This window comes from Lycium ferocissimum, chromosome 1, assembly GCF_029784015.1.
Source record: "Lycium ferocissimum isolate CSIRO_LF1 chromosome 1, AGI_CSIRO_Lferr_CH_V1, whole genome shotgun sequence".
NCBI lineage: Eukaryota > Viridiplantae > Streptophyta > Magnoliopsida > Solanales > Solanaceae > Lycium > Lycium ferocissimum.
In genome coordinates this window covers 43815368-43835581 of record NC_081342.1, presented here as the reverse complement: position 1 = coordinate 43835581, position 20214 = coordinate 43815368, and the positions used below count along the sequence as shown (strand labels likewise).

Here is a 20214-nt window from a genome sequence, read left to right as displayed (position 1 = left end):
ACACAAAAACAACAAAAAAAGTTTTTATTTTATTTCTTCATTTTTTTGTTGTTTTTGTTCATAACAAACCAATCAATAATTTGAGGTTTTTTTGTTGTTGTTGTTTTTGTTCATACCAAATTAATTTTATTTTTTAATTATTTTTTGGTGACAAATAAAATAATTTGTATGTCTTATGGCAAAGTTGGATGAATAAATAAAATAATATTCTTTTTTTGTTATTTTTGTGGTGAATAAATAGACTAATTTGTTATGAACAAATAAAACAATTCGTATTTTTTATGACAAAGCTGAGTCTGTTGATTTACGTTCATCCAATAAGAATATGACACTTAATAAATAATAATTTAAAACATAATTTACACGAGAGCATAAGACAGATCTAAAATTGTCACTTTAAAAAGAAAAACATATTTTTTTTTTTTGAAAAAAATTACAAAATATTAAAAAAATTATTTAAAAAAAAAAAAAAGAGGTCTATTAGATTTAAGGGTAAAAGTGGGCCGAAAAAGGTGGGCGGAGGGATCTTTCTCTCAAAAATGAAGAATATATTTAGACCTTTTGAGATGGTCCAAAGACATTTTTTTACCTTTTTCTAAAAGAAAAAGATGTCGTAACTTTCATTTGCAGCAATATTGAAGCTTCAAGCAGATTCACCGTATTCCAATATAATCAAAGTAGGAGATGCAGAATCAAGCTTTAACTTCATGTGGAGCGTTCTCCTACTTCAACAGGTTCAGATACCAAGACAACTCCTGCTGCAGCACTGGCACTAGTTGCTTTCATCTTCTTGCAGAATTTTATCTGCAATGGTAATGGAAGACTACATTATAGGGAATTATTTAGTTTGGTTTCTTGTTTAAAGTGCTTATCCAGTGAGCAAAGGATTATATGCTTCTCTTTCCTGTTACATGCTGGAATGAAGACTCTTTACCTGGTTGTCAAACTCGGAATCTGATTCAATCGTCTGTTCTATTTTGACTCGTTTAAATTCTTAATTACCAATTATGGAAGATACAAACTAAAACCTGAAAAGTGAAAACTTAAAATATCTTTTTTTCCATATAGACACAAAATCATCAATAAAAGCTTAACCAAAATTTAAGTTTACACAATGGTACAGGTCTGCCACATACTTATGATTCCAGAGCTGACCGACTAACTGTAGATCTGGATGAAAAAAGAGGAGAGCTGCGGAAGCAGCCAAGATTGATATCCTACAACAACGAACACCTTACAAAGGAAATGGTTATCAAAAGCGCCACGAGGAGTTGTTGAATTTCTGGGCTGTAATGAGCTCAACTCTGAGAATCCGGCAAATATTTGTACAGCACTCACTCTTGGTACAGGATTTTGAACAAATGGAAACCAAAACCTTTTCTTTCAGTCAGAAATGTTCAAGAAGGATATCATTGCCCAAACACAAGAGAAGTAACAATTAAGCTGTGAAATATTCTCCTTTGTTCAGCACATGCAACAAGGCAACTGCATTTGTTTTACTGCTAGCACCATAAGTTTTGGATTCTTGAATGATTTAAGCCTTATTGCCGGGTTACTGATACAGAAGGCGGATTTTCATTCTCGGCAACAATTTCAAATTTGCAGAGGGGGCAACATGCATTAATCTTTAGCCATTTATCCACACACTGGGTATGGAAGTAATGTGAGCAAGGCAATTCTCTCAGTTCATCATTGTCCTCGTAATTTGAGAGGCAAATACAACAGATCTGCATTCTCTAAAAGCATTATTAATGTCTAAAATGATCATGAAAAAAATTGCAACTATTGCTAATTATTATAGGAAAATAAAAAAAGAAAAAAAAAATACAGGCCATAGCCACTACAGACTCCTTGTGAGGAGCATATTCTTGGGTGGTGTGGTTTCTCCTCGATTACCACATAATGTACCTATGCAAGATTTTACAAAAAGAAATGCTCAAAGATTTTTTGTTAATTACCAGATGTATATGCAACATGTTAGTTTTGCCAGGTGACAACTACTGGAAGGTATCGATCTTGTGTAATGCACTAGTTTATCATACATATGATAAAACATTAATTCCCAGATTTGTCAGATACCTAGCCCTGTCTGGTATGGTCAAAATATTTCAAAGAAGACCATTTCAAAAATAATTTTCAGGGGGACATTAAGTCAGCAAAATATGATACTGAGAAGGGGGGGTTAGGCCGTTAGGGCATAGAAATTGATGTTTGGTGATAAGGATAAGTAGCAAAAGATGTTTAAGTAAAGGAAGTTATCTCATTTGGTGTAAAATATATGCCGGCAACACTTTCCACAAACTCAGATAAGCAAACACCAGGTCAAAAGGAAAACAAAATTCAGAAATAATATTGTACATCATACTATTTCACTAAGTATTGCTAAGGTGCCAAGCTATCTGCAATCTGTAGAAACTTTTTGCAAATAGCTGTATAAACCTCTTCATTTCCGGAGTGTTACCCCCGATTAGCAAAGGGCACAGCAATTTCAATTTTGATATTTACATTATAATTTTCTTCCTGCCTTTCCATGCCTTGTTAAGCTTCAAAATCAGATAATTTATTCTCCTTTGCATTCTTGATAGCTTCATTTTTTTTAATTTTTTTTTTTTTTTTTGAGATGGTAACAGTTTGTTACACCCCGTATCTTAGATGAAGCACTTATCAAATTTGAAATATAAGTACATTGAGTTATGGTTAAGCAAAACCACTTTGGAATGTAAGGAGCAAGCATTATTAAGTATATTTAATGAGTGAATGATGTATATAAGGTATACCGGAAGGTTTTATAAGGAAATAAGTGGAAGAAATGGAGTGGTACGACTTTGGAGAAAGGATGGATGAAGTTTTGTGTGAAAATTTTGGTCCAACTTGAAGGAAGAATATTTCTTAGCATATGAAGTGTTTTGAAGTGAAACAAAAGCCTAAAATGAAGTTCGTCGAATCTAGTTTCCAACACAACAAACCGCTCGTCGATAGGACATCGGAGTAGAGAATTATGGACGTTACAAGTTAGGCCGACAGAACAGAAACGGACTGCTACAGTACCCGGATTGCTACAGTACCCGGCCCAACCCACCTATAAATATCCCTCTAGCCCATCATTTTTCATCATCTTTTCATTCACCACCCTTCTAAAGAGTTCTAGAGAGCTCTTGAGGGTTCCATAAATTTCCATAACTCTCCATAAATTTCCATAATCTTCCATAATATTCCATAATCCTCCATAACCTTCCATAATCTTACATAACCTTTCCATATTATTAAGAGAGAATACCAACATCAAAACCCCAAGGATAATCCATGGAAGGTAATTGTTCTTGTTTCTCTTCAAGGTGGTGATGAACTTGGTCTTGGAAAGGGGTGAACAAAGTGAAGTTCTTCTACTATAAGGTATGTTCTTCCTATTATTTACATGATTGAGATGAAGTAAAGGTTTAGCAATTCTTAGAGAGGAAAGAATCATAGGAGAAAAATCATAAAGTGTTGAATTGAAGTTGATGGCCATGAGGTGAACTTGAGAGGAGATTTTGGACTAATTTGAGATTAAATTAAATATAATTCCTTGATTATGGTATTATGAATATGGTTATGGTTAGTTGAGAAATTTGAAAAACATCGTGTGGGATGTTTTATAGAACCCATTGGTGTTGATAATATTGTGGTTGATGTTGGTATTGTTATTATTTTTGTTGGTTCTTTGGATTATAATTTTGGGCTAGGCATATAAACGGGGAGATCTTTAATTTATTGATTAGTTGAGAAATTTGAAAACATCGTGTGGGATGTTTTATGGAATATTGGTGTTGATAATATTGTGGTTGATGTTGGTATTGTTATAATTTGTTGGTTCTTGGATTATAATTTTGGGCTAGGCATATAAACGGGGAGATCTTTGCCGAATTTATTGATTCTAAAAAGATTTCATTTGGATGCTTGAGACAAGTGTATGATACAAGCCTAATGATAATATGGATGGTTTACGTGTAGATTTACGAGCTTGGAAGGATAAACGTTAAGTGGCTAAGGCTACCGAAAGGTATGTTAAGGCTATTCCTTCTTTTCATTGGCATGATTTCTACTATTGAGCCACCTTTGACTGTTCACACCAAGATGTGCTATTCATGAAGATTATAACCCTATTGCGATAACTCTCTTAAGTTAAGGACGGGTATAAGAATAGTCAAGTTATGTAAAATGATAGAATGATAGAAGGTATAACTAGTGTATATATTGTTTATAGACTACTATGTTGCCTTCGAGTTATCATTATATGTATACGCCTGGCCTACGGTCAGCGGAGTTATCGCACAGCCCACTACGGTCATGGAGTTGTTGCCTGACCGACGGGTCATGGAGTTGTTGCCTGACCGACGGGTCACGGAGATGCGCATACCTGACCTACGGGTCATGGAGTTGATTATACCTAACCTACGGGTCATGGAGTTGATTATACCTGGCCTATGAATCATGGAGTCATCTATGCCTGACCTTCGAGTCACGGAGTTATATCGATAGATTATGTTATCTTGCCTCAGATGAAAGGCAACCCAGGTAGAGTACCTCCGAATGCTTTCTTGAGATATCGAACCTGACTTGTTATTTCATTTCGGTGGTTATCTTGCCTTACATACTCGGTACATTGTTCGTACGATGTCCTTTTTGGCATTTGCGCTGCATTCTGCCAGTCCGTCGACGTTGATAGGCCTACCGTGTAGGCGGAGTTGACATCCCGATTGGTGAGCTCCATTGTTCGGAGTTGCAAGTCCTTGGAGTCTCTCTGTTTTATTTCGAATTGTATACGGTCACACCCACTGAAGCTTGTGAGACGAGTCACCGTACATAATGTACGTGTGATAGCCTTCTTGTCCTTTGTATAGGTCTGTTTGAATCTTGGCTTTGTACAATCATAGCGGCCTTGTCACTGCGGCTCGATTGTATATATATATATTGGGTGTGCGTATACCGCCCGGATAAGGAGATCGGTATTTATATATCTCCAGATTGCGGTTTGTTGGTATTGCCTGTGTGCAGGCAGGCATTATTAGTTTAAGCTGGGGGGTTTACTCCCCCAGAGTTTCAGACTTAGAGTGGTTCGCTCGGGCCTAGTTGGCATCGAGTGCCGGTCACGCCACTCTAGATTTGGGGCGTGACACAGTTAGTCTATATATCCACAGGTTTACTACATCCAAAAGTGTAGTCCCCCTCCAAAAATGTTACATTGCCCTGACTACTACATTATATCATAACCAATCTAAAGTTGTATAAATATCTACTGTCTGATTTATCATTTCCTGTTTACACCAAAAGTAGTACAATCCTAGGCAATTTAACTTCAATCTCTGCATGCTACTCTGTTTGTCTTCAAAGCATCTCTGAGTTCTCTCCTTCCAAACTGTCCACCATATACTTGCTGGGACAATCTTCCATCTCTCCTCCTTTGCTGCATTTCCATCTCTGTTCCAACACTTCATCACCTTTTTTATTTTACCTAGTTTCACCCATTTAATTTTCCTCATCTTGACAAAGATCGACCAAAGCTGGTCTGTCCACTTGCAATGTAAAAAAAGATGGTTGACTGTCTCTGCTTGTTCTCCACATAGGTAACACCTAGAACATAGTGGGAAGCCTCTCTTGTTCAAATTCTCATGAGTAAAAACTGCCTCCTTTGCTAATAACCAGGAGAAACAGTTTACCTTGTAAGGTACTTTTGTTCTCCAAATCATCCTCCAAGGCCACCCTTCCACCTGAGTATTTGTTGAGTTCAAGTCTCTGTATGCAGATTTGATAGTGAAGTACCCTTTGCTGTCAAGTTTCCATACCAAAGTATCACTCTCCTCTGTTAAGTTGTTAAAGTTAAGTTGTTAAAGTGAGCAACTGTGCTATAGAAGTCTACTATCCTTGGCATTTCCCAGTCATTCAAGTATCTTCTAAATTGTAAATTCCAACCTTGACCTGCCCACATTTCAGCCACTGTAGCCTGTTAAGCTTGGCTTAAGATGTAGAGATCTGGATATCGCTGCTTCAGAGATTCTTGACCACACCACTTGTCATTCCAAAAGGACACCTTCAGTCCATTCCCAATTTTAAAGTTTGATCCGGTCAAAACCAATGTCCAGAGATTTCTAATGGATCTCCATATACTGCATCCATATGGAGTATTCACCACCTCTATCATCCATTTATCTTCCATCCCATATATTTGCAATGATCACCTCCTTCCACAGTAAGTTTTCATTTGTTGCAAACTTCCATAGCCATTTCATCAATAAGCTCTTGTTCTACTTATAGCCAAATCTCTGATGCCCACCCCCACTCCTTTCTTACTGATTGTCATTTCCTCCCAGTTGACTAGGTGGAATTTCTTCTTGTCCTCATTTCCTTGCCAGAAAAAGTCCCTTCTCAATCTATCTATCCTTTTGATCACATTCACAGGAACTGGAAACACAGACATCATATAGGATGGCAGTGCATCTAGCACACTGTTCACCATGGTCTCCCCACCAAAGAAAGATATTGACTTTTCCAGTTTGTCAGTTTCTTTTCACACTTCTCAATCACCCCATTCCATATTTCCTTAGATTTTCTTTTTGCCCCCCGGGGCATACCCAAATAAATTGTGGGTAATTCCCCCACTTTTCCTCCCAACTTCCCTGCCAAAACTTCCACCTCTGCCACTTAATTGATTGGATATATAAAGCTCTTTCCCCAATTGATATGTAAACCTGATACTGCTTCAAAAATGATGAAAATGACACTCAAAATCAAGATGTGTTCTTCCACTGCTTCACATAATACAAAAGTGTCATCTACATATTGTAAATGAGTTATCTCTGGGTTGATTCCTGCCCTGTTTCCCCCTTGAAACCCCCCTACCCATCCATTTCCTCTTACTGTGTGTATCAAATTGCTCGTACCTTCCATAGCTAGAATGAAGAGGAAAGGGGATAATGGGTCCCCCTGCCTCAATCCCCTTCGTGAAGAGAAAAAGCCATTTGGACATCTGTTGATTAAAACTGAGAACTTGACTGTACTTATGCATTGCTTTATCCATTTAATTCCAAAGCCCACCCTCTTTAACATATGAATTAAGAAGTCCCAATTTAGGTGATCATATGCCTTCTGAATATCTAGCTTGCATAGAATACCAGATTGCTTACTTCTTTGTCTGGAGTCTACACACTCATTAGCTATCATGATTGCATCCATAATTTGTCTGCCTTTGATGAATGCCACTGCTGCCTGTCCACTAACTTGAGTATCACTTTTTTTAGTCTGTCTGCCAACAACTTTGCAATGAGCTTATAAACCCCTCATATCAGGCTGATGGGTCTAAAGTCATTAAGTTCCACAGCTCTTGTCTTCTTAGGGATCAAAGCTACAAAAGTAGCATTTATGCTTCTCTCAAATATTCCTTCCTCATAGAAAGTTTGTATTCCTGCCACTAGGTCATCTTTGATAATTTCCCAGCATGAAAAATGTCATAGAAAAACCATCTGGTCCTGGAGCTTTATCTCCTGCACAGGCTTTGATTCTCTCCAGTATTTCATGTGGTTCAAAAGGTGCCATCAGTGAAGTATTATCTTCTGCTTCAATTCTTGGGCAATTCCTCATTTCTAATTGAGGTCTCCAATCTTCTGCTCAGTGTATAGCTTTTCATAATAAGCTACAATCTCCTCTTGTATCTATGCTTCAGTGGTTACTTCTCCATTTACTTTCAATTTATCAATTGTGTTGAATCTCCTGTGACTATGAGCATTGGTTGTTCTATGAAAGAAGCTAGTGTTTCTATCTCCTTGTTTCAGCCATAGTGCTCTGGATCTTTGTCTCCATGCAATTTCTTCCTTGTTAGCTATGTCCTCAAACTCCATAGTAAGTGCTATCCTTGAGGCTATCTCACCTTCCTCCAGTATTCTGTTTCCTTGCGACTCCTCAAGCTCAGCTAATTGCCTCAACACATTTTGTTTCTGTAATCCCAAATTTCCCTGAGCAGTCTTGCTCCATTCCTTCCAACTTCCCTTTTAATGCTTTCAATTTTGTCACCAGAATGAAATCAGGTTTGCCCCCATAGTTGAAAGAACCCCACCAGCTTTCCATTCTTTCATTAAATCCTTCTGTCTGCAACCACCAATTTTCAAACTTGAAATTTGATTTTGAAGCTTCCCAGTCTCCATATTGTAAGATCAGAGGTGAATGTTCAGATGTTACTCTATGAAAAATACACTGCTTGATCTTTCTGAAATTGGTGTCCCATTCTTCAGAGAACAGGATTCTGTGCAATCTTGCAGCTATGTTGTGTCTGTCTCTTTTTTTCCAAGTGTATTTACCCCCTGCTAGCTCCAGGTCTACCAGCTCCATATCCTCAATGAACTCTGAGAAATCTGCCATTGCTTTGCTTATCCTGTTACAATTTTTGTTTTCTGATGGGTGTCTAACTGTATTGAAATCTCCACATAGGACCCAAAGGCCTAAGCAGAGTCCTCTTGCTGCACCAATCTCCCACCAAGTCTCCTCCCTTTCTATTCTAACATTTGAAGCATATACCCCTATAAGATGCCATTTAAACTCCTGATCCCTCCCAGAAAAATACAAGATACAGAGTAAGCACCACACCAACACTGCTTAATTCCCCCTCCCAAACCCTTTTGTCCCGCATTATCACTATACCTCCTCTAGTCCCACTTGCTTCTAACTGCACATAATCAACCCATCTATTCCCCCAAACTTCTTGAACAATGTTTGTAATGTGCCCCTCCACCTTTGTTTCCTGAAAACACACCACATCAGCTTTCCAAGTATGTAATATGTTCCTAATCCGACTCCTTTTTCTAGCATTATTCAATCCCCTCACATTCCATGATACTATATTTAAATTCATTGATCTTTTATGGCCAAAAATCCCCCCACCCCCACCCCTCCTCCTCCAACTCCCCGCTCCTGGTACCATTACTCATGAAATTGCTATCTAGTTCTAAACCCTTCAGCTCATTCATCTCCTTCTTCTTGACTGTTGATCGTTCCCCCTTGTTTCCCTTGTTTTCTTGCTTGTTACTGTCAATTTTCAAGAATAAAATATTTGCCTTCCTTTCACACCCTTTAAAGTCCACCCCAAATTTTGACCTAACAAAAGTGATAAATTGTTGAATCCATTCAGGTGTAGTCAAATTTTGAATCTTGTCTTCACCTGGTATTTGGACTCTCAGTGGTACTACATCTTCTGGAATGATATTGGAATTGTCCTCCTGTTGCTGAACTTGTATAATTCCCATCTCCATTGAATTATCATAAGCCATTATCTCTCTTGTAGATGTCTCAGTAATTTGCAGTCCATGTCCCATTCTGTTCTCCCTTCCCCCTTTCTTTAAGTGTGCCTTGGCCTGCTCTGTTTTTTGTATTGGACTGAGCTTTGTTGGCTTGTATTTCAATATTCACCATGTCATCAATTTAGGCCTCAAAGTTTAACTTAAAAGCCTGTTCTGCTGCTATTGGGTCTTGGGTACTACGGCCCACTACTCCAATTCTTTTAATTTGGCCCCCAGTGACTTGAAGTGGCCCTTTCCCTCTTTCATTTGTGCCATGTTTTCAAAAAGTTTGAATTTTCCCCATCTGCTGAGGTACCCACGTGCCCCTCCTTAAATTTCTCCAATTCTTTCACTAAAAGAGCCTCATGTCCTTTATTATCCAATGGATTAAAGGACTTCTCCTCTCTCTCCTTCCTTTTTCAAATTTCACTGTCTCCTCATGTCGTTTATTATCCAATGGATTAAAGGACTTCTCTCTCTCCTCTCTTTTTCAGATCTCAGTGTCACCTGCGCCTCACACCACATCGGAATTGTGAATACAAGTCTGGCACTGGATATCTCGATCTCCTTTGGCACTTTCTTCCCATCCCCCATCACTTTAATCCGAGCCCAGTGTAGGTGATTTTTGAGAGAAGTCTCCTCCTCCATCTCGATAAACCCTCCGCACTTATCTCCGATGAGCTTGAACATCTCCGGTGACCACATGTTCATAGGTAGACCAAGTATTCTGATCCACACACAGTCCCTTCGTATCTCTTTTGGCCAGCATCCCGTCATCGGTTTCCACCGTTCGATGTTCAGCTTCATTCTCTTCCACATCCATTGACCATTCAGAACATGTTCTGTAGCTACTTTGGTGGGTAGCTCGAACAAGAACTGACCATCGTTCATAGCATAGACGTTGACTCCCCCGGCTGTTTTCCAAGTATTGCGAGCCCATATCCTCACATCATTCAGTGATGGAGTCTCCTGAGAATAGTTTTGGAATTTTCTGACAATGCATCTGTTCAACAAGTCTATGTCAGAGCTTTTGGTTTCTCCAATGATCTTGATGCATTCCTCTGTTGTCAGTATCTGAGCCTGTTTTGTTGCCTCCGTCAACCATCTGCTTCTGTTGAAAGCTTCTAAGTATGAAGATTCGAGAAGTTTTTTAGGGTTTTCTTGTGCCTCCTGTTTCTTCTCTGGCTCGTAGATGAATTTCGCTATTTTATGAGCAATGTTCCCCCAAACTCCATTAAATGTTTTTTCTGGAGTAATAATTACTGCTTTGCTTTGTCCTTGTATGGCTATGAAACTGATGTATTTACCGCTTTCGTTGTATTTAAGAATGCAATAAAATTCAGCGAAGTGGTCCTTCATGTTCCACCTCTTTACCGCTTTCCCTTTTACTTTTGATACTTCAATAAATACTGATATTAACCACCTCCGGACTTTAATGCTCACCTTTACTCTTCTCATTAAATGCCGACTGCGTTCCACCCACTCGAACCAACTTTAATGCCCAATATATTTATATAACTTTATGGTGGATACTTGGTGGAATGAAATTTCAAAGGATGATGGATTATAGGCTGCCTTAAACGTCCAAATGGAGAAGAAAATTGGCAACAACTAATCTAAAAAGCAAGCAACAATCGAGCAAGCAGCACACACACACACACACACACACACACACACACACACACACACACACACACACACACACACACACACACACACACACACACACACACACACACACACACACACACACACACACACACACACACACACACACACACACACACACCCGGATATTCACGTTTAGCTTTTGGGGGGGGGGGGGGGGGGGGGGGGAGAGACCAGTGTTATATATATATATATAATACGGAGCAATTGATATCCAATGCCGACACACACACACACACACACACACATACATTAGAGACAGATTTTTTTTTTTTTTTTTGAAACTGGTAAATAACATTGGAGACAGATTTCAACCCCCGAAACTACCAAGGTAAGATCTTTTAACACATCTTAGGGTTCTATATATGAATCTCAGCAAGAAATAGACTTTAAACTTTAGATTCAGGGTGTTTGGTATGAAGGAAAACGTTTTCCGGAAAATGTTTTCCAGTTTTCTCATGTTCATTTGGTCAAAAAATTTGAAAAACATTTTCTTTAAGAAAACAAGTTCCTTAAAAATGGGAAAAATGACTTCCCTAATCAAAGTAGGGAAAACAAGTCCACAATTGGCATTTCACCAACCACCCTACCACCCCCAACCACAAAACCCCAACAACTACCACAACCCCACGCACCTCCCCCACCCACCACCCCTTCCAAAAAAAAAGTAATATTTTTAAAAAAAAAAGTTTTGAAAAGATTATTATTTTTTTTTTAAATAGCTTTGGAAAAAAATTCTTTTTTGATTTTCTACAACCTCCCCTTACCCCCTCCCGAATTTTCTACTTTATATTTAATTTTACGTTAATAAAATTTATAAAAATGGAAAGTCGTGGTTAAATTTGGAGTGGGGTGGGTGGTGGGTTGTAGTTGGGGGTGGGGGGTGGGTGGTTGTAGGGTGGATAAGAAAAAATTTCCCATTTTTTATAAAAGTTAAATAAAATATATGAAATTGAAAATTTGGAAGAGCGTAGGTGGGAGGGTTGGATAAAGCGGTGGTGTGGGGTGGGTGGTGGTGTGAGGTAGGGGTGGGTGGTGGTGAAGTGGTTGGTGGTTGGGTGGGGGTTGGATTTGGTTGGGGGTGGGTGCTTGGGGTGGGAAGTGGAGGGTGGGTGCTTGGGGTGGGTGGTGGAGGGTGGTGCTTGGGCTGGGTGGGTGGTGGGTGGTGGGGGTGGGGTGGGTGTGAGGGTTGGTGTGGTATAAGGTGGTGGGGTTGGTGGGCATAGGTGGTATTTTCCAAAAAATGCTTTCTAACAACCAACTGAACATGAGACCGAATATGAGAAAATAAGTGAGAAATTCACTTATTCTCCACTACCCAACCGAACATGAGAAAATAAGTAGAAATTTACTTATTTTCCAAGAACACATTTTGATCCATACCGAACACACCCGCAGTCATAGATATTCATGATCTTAGCCCTAAAATCCAAAAATTGGAAATTTGGGATTCTAAGGCACTTTAAGGAATCTAATTACGAATCTAAGTATTAAATTGGTTTTAGACTGCTATGTATAATCCATGTATTAGATGTGTTGATTTGACCACGTTGACAGAGGGTTAACTTGACCTTGACTTTGGCCTTGACCTTGATCAAATTTTAATAGATGAGTCCGATGGTGTATTTGACCATTTTAAATAATAATTTATACAGATTGGAGATATTTGACGGAGTTAGAGCACGGTAAAGGCTGAGGAGCCAAGTGTTCCTCTCAACCGATTCAAATCACAACTTTAGTGTTGATCTTAGAAATTTCCTAGTTTAATAGGAGTAGATTATTGATTCTAGAATATTGTAATTGATTGTGTAATTAATTTTCTTTCGTCATTTAGTCTTAGAACTCATTGTATGAGTACCCATTCTCATTGGACGTAAAAACATCAAGAAATCCAAAGAAGACTTTTCTTCTTCTTGAAATTTTCATTGTACATGAGTTTCCTCCCTCTGCAGCATTGGGGTTCCACAGGTTGAGTTCTTCTCCCTCTTAATGTTTTCTCCGGAAAAGTCTCTGTCCGAAGCAAGTTCGCCACCCTCCATTAGTCCTATAAACAAACCAGCACCACTGGGAGGCTTATCTATGTTGTGCCCACCCAAACCCAGAAAACCCATTGCCGGAAAGCAACCAATGCGCCTCCACGCACCAACAGAAGTATCAGATCTCCGACATCACGCACCACACACGCCGGCGCGTGAGACCTCTTTCGAGCATTTTCCCAACCAGTTTTTTTCTCAGTGAGCATCGCCACCTTCAGCCGAGCCTATCCATCCAAATCCTGGGGTAGTCAGATCAGGCAGTGATTCTCCCGCGAGTTCCAGCCACTGATTCTCTCTCTTGCAAGATATTTCTGTATCTCTAAATATTTCTTATTTGATTTTAGACACTAAGGATTATTACTTGTTCAAATTAAAGGTGACCCCACGCGTCTATGGGAGAAGTATCAGCTAAGTTGTTACTAAGATAAGTGCCAGAAATGAGGTGGTCATTGGCGGGGTCGATGGTGCATATGACAGAGGTTGTGGTGGCGGTCGTTGAAGAGAAAATGTAGAAGGTAACAGAGTTAGGAGTGGTGGGGGAAGAGAGAGGGATGGAGGAAGATTTTGGTTTCTCTTTTTTTTTTTTGGTGATAATCTGGAGGATTTTGGTTTCTAAGCAGAAGCCAATGTGGAGTCGATGGTGGTCCTTTAGGCGGTGGCTTTGACTTCTCTTCTTCTTCTTTTTTTTTCCTCTTAAAAGCCTTTATTAATTAGCTCAAACACGTGTGTTTTTTCTATTCGTTGTTTTCCCCAAAATATTGTGCGTGAAGTCCACGCATTGTATTTGTTTTACTGGTTAGTTACGGGGGTTTAATAGACACATTTGATGGGTCTTGAAGTGTCTAATAGGTACAAGGACCAGTTAAGGTGTCTAAATGAAAATTGGTAACAACTTTAAAGGGCTGTCTATTTATTTGGCCTCTAATTTAACTTGGAACCGATTTAGTTTTAATTTATTCAAATATATAGACATTAAATCAAGTGACAAAAACTAGCTTCAGATGGACTTGCATTCTTATATTCATGGCAACTAAAGAGATTAAATGTAACAGCCAACTTACCGCATCTTCCCCTGAAATGGCACATTCCTTCTCTGTTCCTGCAGCTATATAACCACGTTGATCCCCTCCTGAATTTCCATCTCCAGCATTGTCATTTCCATTTTTCTTGATCCTAAACTTGTGTGTAGGAAGAGCATTGATGGATTCTTCTGTTGCCCCTCTCATTCCATACATATCCTCACGAACACCGAGGATTGAAATTATACAAGGAAGGCAACAGCATATCATTGCGCAGAGGATGAAAGGCATAGCATACCCAATGCAACTAAAGATAAGAAAAACTATACATAATCTGCAAAGTATGAAAACAATGTCAGTATTGCTGGTAAGATTGTGGCAAGTAAAAATTATCAAAAGCAAATAACCGGACCTGTACAAATTAGGAGCATCAGAAGCAGATGAGTGTCCTCCAAAGATCCAAATATTGCCAACAACAAACCAGATTGCAAAGAAGCAATCCAAGGCCATCTTGACATAATCCAACAGTGAACCTAGCCTGGGAATAAAAACATGTTATCTAAGGATTAGTGCCATCCATAAAAGTTTACGAGATAAGTGTGCAAGACCAAACTACAGAGCATTCATGAGACATAACATCAGCTATCAAACATAAACTCCAACTTCATGAGATGTTGGGCTTAGATTGGAAGACACTATAACTCAACATGCAGGAAGAAAACTATATAAACCTTTTTTAATAGTTAAAAGAAACACAACTACTACAAACCTTTGAATGAAATCTATATCTATTTCTGAAGTATAATATAAAGTAGGAAGCAGTTTTACCTAAAGAATTCCAGCTAAAATCTCTCAATTACAAAGGTTTGCGGAGGAAAAAATTGACAGCTTTTCCAAAATTACTTGATATAATTAGTAGCTTTTAGACATTCAGCTACACCACTTAATCAAACACCCAAGAAAACTCAGATGCGGTCATTTAGCTCATTTTCTAAAAGAAATGATGTCAACTGGGAAGAAATAGTGGCAAGAGCTTTGTACTTCTCAGTAACTAGCCCTTGGTTATAATAGTTTGAAGAGAAGCCATCTCCTCTAAAAAATGTGAACAAAACTTAAGGATGGAACACAAAGAAGAAGAAGAAGGGGAAGATGATGGGTTTGAAGGATGGATACCTTTGATGAGAAAACAAGTAAAATTAAATAACCAAAAAAACAAATCCATGTTAATTTATTGTGCTGAACCAAACAAGTTGCTGATCGAAAAATATAGTATCGACAAAAGACAAGGATGAGGACCAATAGAGGATTCCAAGCATGCATCATGGACATCAAAATGTGCATACAGGCACCTTGGATTGCTTTGCCTAGTCCAAATGTCTGTAGATCTGTTACGGCCATCCTCCTCATCTGAGCGAGTTAAAGAGATAGTTATGTAAGAATTTGGTTCTGTTGTGGAATTGACCTGGGGTGAACCTTGACGCAGTTGAGCTGACCTCTGATCAGGGACTTGATAACGATGAAGATAACGCCAGTACAGAAGTGGAAGGCTTGCTGTACAACCAGCTGTATAACCCACAACCCATGCAAATAATGGGGTTCGGGGTTTTTCATGCGTAGACAAGGACAAAACAACAACAGCTGCAACAATTTGTCCTAAGGTGAATACGAGCTCAATCGAAATCCACAACAGAGTATTAACAGGGCTCCAACGACGACCAAAACCCTCCCTTCTTGTTGTGATAGAAGAGCTTTGAGAATTTGGTCCATTGGATAAAGAAGGGGATCGGTGATTTGATGGTCTGTCTTCAGTGTTGAGCGTTTCCAAGTAGTGAGGAGAATTGTTGCCAGTTGAGCCGGATGACGAAGGATCACCTCTTTGTTCAATATTAATAACATATTCTTTCCACTTGTGACTTTGTGCTTGTTCCATGAGCAAAGGAAATCTGTCTGTTGGGTTCTCTCGAGTTGGTTCCTCAGAGATTACATCCATTCAACCCAAAAAAACCTAAAACAAATTTAGCTTCTGGTTGAGCTGCCACTGTTATGCTCAGACGCCACATTTTAATGATGATTTCATAATGAGAATATGCTTTATAACCTTCTCCAAGATAGAAAATATTACCTGGGCATAAAGATGGAAGAATTTTTAGTCCCTTCACTAAGAAAAAATTAATCATACAAAACATATATTTTGTGCAGTATATTAAAAAGTAGATGCAAATGCATAAATACGCCAAGTGAAAGGCGTTTGGTGCATTCAGAAGCATATGAATCTAGATAATTTACAAGTATCTTCTACTTTATTAAATAACTCTGCTGACATGTTTTCAGATATATGCACTTTAAATCAAGGCATATGTGGCTGACTCCAAACCCACACAAGAATTTTTGTGATAATTATCTCCCGCGAGTCTTGAAATAAATCCTTAATGATACTGCATCCATATATTTTACTCCCTCCGTCCCAATTTAAGTGTCTTACTTTCCTTTTTGGTCTATCCCAAAAAGAGTGCCTCTTTCTATATTTAGTAAGTTTTCCAGTTCCAACATTCTACGTGCCAAGTTTAAGACCACATGATTTAAAGGACTACACACATCTTTAATTTAAGACCACAAGATTCAAAAGTCTCTTTGTTTCTTAAATTCCGTGTCCAGTCAAACTAAGACACTTAAATTGGGACGGAGCGAGTAGTAGATTATTAACCAACAAAAGTTTAGATGAGCTTAAATGGAACAAGATGGAAAAATGAGGATTCATATAGACGACTCCGGATTAAGACGTGGTGGTAGTAGTAGTAGTTGTTGGTGGTGTTGTTGTTGTTGTAGCATTGACCAACAAAACTTTAAACAACAATCTTGGTAGCAATCCAACTCCCAAACCCAATATGTAATACCCGTGATCCCTTCACACTACAACAACAACAACAACAACATACCCAGTGTAATCCCACAAAGTGGGTTCTGGGAAGGGTAGAGTGTACGCAAACCTTACCCCTATCTTGGAAGGTAGAGAGGTTGTTTCCAATAGACCCTCGGCTCAGAACCGTGATCCCTTCACACTATCAAAAGTTAATGACAAGACATTGTTTGAAGCACACTAAATGTTGATAAAATTAAACTAAATAGTGTAGCAAACAAAGAAGTTAACGCGCTGCTACTTAAACCTAAACAAAAGGATTACATATGCAGAAAGGTGAATGACACAGCCCCTTAAAGTAACTTCTTCATAGAAATGGCATATCAAGCCATAATTCCAAATTATAACACATACTTATTAATAACTAGCAAAGCTAAGAATCAAGCCCTGATTTTGGCCTCTCTTTTTGGTTGATTGTAACATATTAAAATATATATATATATATATATATATATATATATATATATATATATATATGAAAACTCCGCCTGTGTGAGCTCACTCACATTGCCGGTCCCAAGCCCGGATAAAGGAGGAGGGTTGCCGAGGGTCAATCGGAAACAGCCTCCCTACCCAGGTAGGGGTAAAAGGTTGCGTACATCTTCTCCCAGACTCCCACTATTGTGGGATTACACTGGGTTTGATATGATGATGATATATATATATATATGAAACATTTGAGCAAACCTGAGTAGCAAAGTCCTGAGAGAATCACAAAACGTATTGAATATTGATATTTTCATTTTTAAAAATCCAAAAACTTTATAAGCCTAACCAAAATAAATATCAGAAAATACAATAATTCTGTTGATGACCCACAAAAACATCTAAATGAAACAAATAAATAAAAAGACGCTCAAAATTCGGATTCAAAATAGGGCCCTAAACAAATTCATTTCTGTAAATGAATCCTGAACCTAACCGATTATTTTTTTATTTTATTTTTTGACCAAAAAAAAAGAATTAGCTAATCAATAAGGTAGCAGATAAATTGAAATAACAATATGATGAATTCAACTCTAAAACGAAAAATAAAAATGGATTAGAAATTCGAAAGGATTACCAGAAAGGGTCAACTTTGCAAAAATATGATTTTAATGCTCTTCTTCTTTTTCTTCTTCTGGGGAAGGGCGAAATATTGTCAGCTCTGCGTCTAAATTATTTTCTTTTTCTCTTTATTTATCTTTTCCTATTACTCCATGTTTTCTCGCTCCCTGGCCTAGGAAACGATATAATAATATATGGACTAACTTTAATTGCAATGATTGAGTGGGAAATAAGTTTTTGTCCTTTTTAGCCCCGAGTTTTAGACGACTCCCAACCAAAGTGATGTCTAAATCTTGCCAAATCTATAATCGAAGAAAAGGAGCAAGCCATGGATTGGCAGCTATATAGCGCATGGTCTATAAGTTTCAGCAATCTTAAATCAACCGCCAAAGGAGGTGGTAAAGTAGATATGTTGCTCCTCTCTTAGTCAGACATTTTGAGTTCGAGCCCTAAATATGAAAAAAAAATTGATAGATCCTATGCGTTGTAAATTCGACCATGCACAATATTTTCCCATTTTAATTATATTTTTTAGGTATATGTATTTTACGTGTACTTGTATTTGACGTTTGTTCAATATGTAACAACTTTTACTTTATCACTATTAGTTTTGTATGTAAGTAAAAGCAACGGACAACAAGAAGTTAGATCAGATTTATCATTAAGATATACATACGCAAAAAACATTTAGTTGAATATACAACGTCTATTAGCCATCAATAGGTATCACAATTTGTATGCAAAGCCTATCTGACGGTCCCATGCCTACCAACGACACCATGATCATGGTCATGGTCATGGCCATGCCCGTTTTTGCCTCCGCTTAATTACAAGGTGCTCTATAACATGATAGTCCAGTCGAGCACGTCCTTTTCTACTCTTTGTTTTAGCCATAACGACTTCTTTTCGATAGAATAAACTATTCTATGCGGTAAATCGACCCATCAGGATCAAAGGGACTATCGAGAACAACGAAATTATCTGAATCAATCGGATTGTCGAGATGGTCGGCCGTAGAAATCATCTGAATAAACTTATTAGTATGATGCTAAGCGACAATAATAGAAAACAATCAGATTAAAATTAGAAGAAAAAAAATGCTAATCTAAGACGAATTGTCGTTCCTTTTGGAGATCTATTAAGGACGTGGTTCTACATCTTTATTAAGGACCTAGTTCTTGTACATCTCCAAAAGGAACTGTACCGACTAAAAAGAATTCAACATACGATATGATGACAACAAAATTACTTAACGAAACTGTATAGTTCATCTAATCATGAGTTGATTAAAATTCGGACCGAGTAATTGGTGAAAAAAATAAATATTTAACATTTTTGTGCACGTCTCGATTCAATTTTGCAGTTACTACAACACCTTCCTTAGAAATGCAGCTATCTGTAGGTAAACTATAGGGTGCATGTGTTACGATCCAAAATCCCAATGTGCCATAAGGGCACCTATCCTAACCTGTAGGCGAACCCAAATAAGTGCTAAAGCCTTTCAACATAACTTAAAGCTGAATTTAAAGGAAGCAACCCATAAGTCAATAACAAGTCTCATAACTCATAATATCTAGAAGCCTACGTCATACATCTCCCCAAAATCTAGAAGTCATAAGTACAACAACTACTAAGTCCGAAATACAAATCTGAAATACTACATACATCCGAAAGATAAAGACAGAAAAGTAAGATAGAAATGGAGTCCAGTGTTGCGGAACAGCTAGGAGCTTACCCTGAAAACCCCAAAGCAATGCCTCAAGGTTGGTGGGAAATTGTCCACTAGTCGAACTCGAAACAGTACCTGTACACAAAGGATGCAATAATTGTAGAGTGTATCGGGGAAAACACGTATACTCAACAACATCGTTGATCGATCCTAAACTGAAGCGATGCCGAGGGTTAGTGTCACGACCCGACTAGGGCCATGATGGGACCCCGAGGACTAACCACCGAGCACCACTCATTCTATTACTTATCTGCTCTCATTCACATATCTTATACTCATAATCATGGAAACTATTATCATTTGGAACATATTCACTTTATATACATGAGCCCTTCGGCTATCAAAATATTATATATATATATATATATATATATATATATATATACATATGAGAAACTTGTGAGACCATACTACCCACAATTGCATATCTACGAGCCTCTGCTAAGTACTAGACATATAGACGGGACACGACCCGGCCATTGCCCAAAACATGTAT

General features: G+C 38.2%; 1 protein-coding gene and 1 long non-coding RNA gene across 4 annotated transcripts; both read right to left on the bottom strand.

Moving 5' to 3' along the window:
* Positions 1-1036: 1036 nt before the first annotated feature.
* Positions 1037-18271, bottom strand: LOC132054608 (E3 ubiquitin-protein ligase At1g63170-like). Of its 3 annotated transcripts, none has more exons than XM_059446585.1 (5): positions 18006-18267; positions 15375-16147; positions 14438-14563; positions 14068-14359; positions 1037-1736 (listed from the first exon to the last, which is right to left on the bottom strand). In XM_059446585.1, the coding sequence occupies exons 2-5, from the start codon at positions 16013-16015 to the stop codon at positions 1542-1544; spliced, it is 1254 nt and encodes a 417-aa protein (XP_059302568.1). In that variant the 5' UTR covers positions 16016-16147; positions 18006-18267; the 3' UTR covers positions 1037-1541. The 3 variants fall into 3 exon arrangements, with proteins under 3 accessions (XP_059302568.1, XP_059302575.1, XP_059302582.1); XM_059446592.1 differs by having other exon boundaries at positions 1037-1727; positions 18006-18261; XM_059446599.1 differs by lacking the exon at positions 1037-1736 and adding an exon at positions 1754-1908 and having other exon boundaries at positions 18006-18271.
* Positions 3916-4567, bottom strand: LOC132029967 (uncharacterized). The gene is made up of 3 exons (XR_009407962.1): positions 4457-4567; positions 4345-4426; positions 3916-4288 (listed from the first exon to the last, which is right to left on the bottom strand). It is a non-coding gene; the product is annotated as an uncharacterized LOC132029967 (long non-coding RNA).
* Positions 18272-20214: the final 1943 nt, after the last annotated feature.

Bases quoted from the DNA above. Each gene is read 5' to 3' on its own strand.
- LOC132054608 (XM_059446585.1), bottom strand. From the start codon at position 16,015: ATGGATGTAATCTCTGAGGAACCAACTCGAGAGAACCCAACAGACAGA. The intron at 14,564-15,374 runs GTGCCTGTATGC...TTTTATTCCCAG, and splicing joins ACTAGGCAAAGCAATCCAAG to GCTAGGTTCACTGTTGGATT. The intron at 14,360-14,437 runs GTCCGGTTATTT...CATACTTTGCAG, and splicing joins GATGCTCCTAATTTGTACAG to ATTATGTATAGTTTTTCTTA.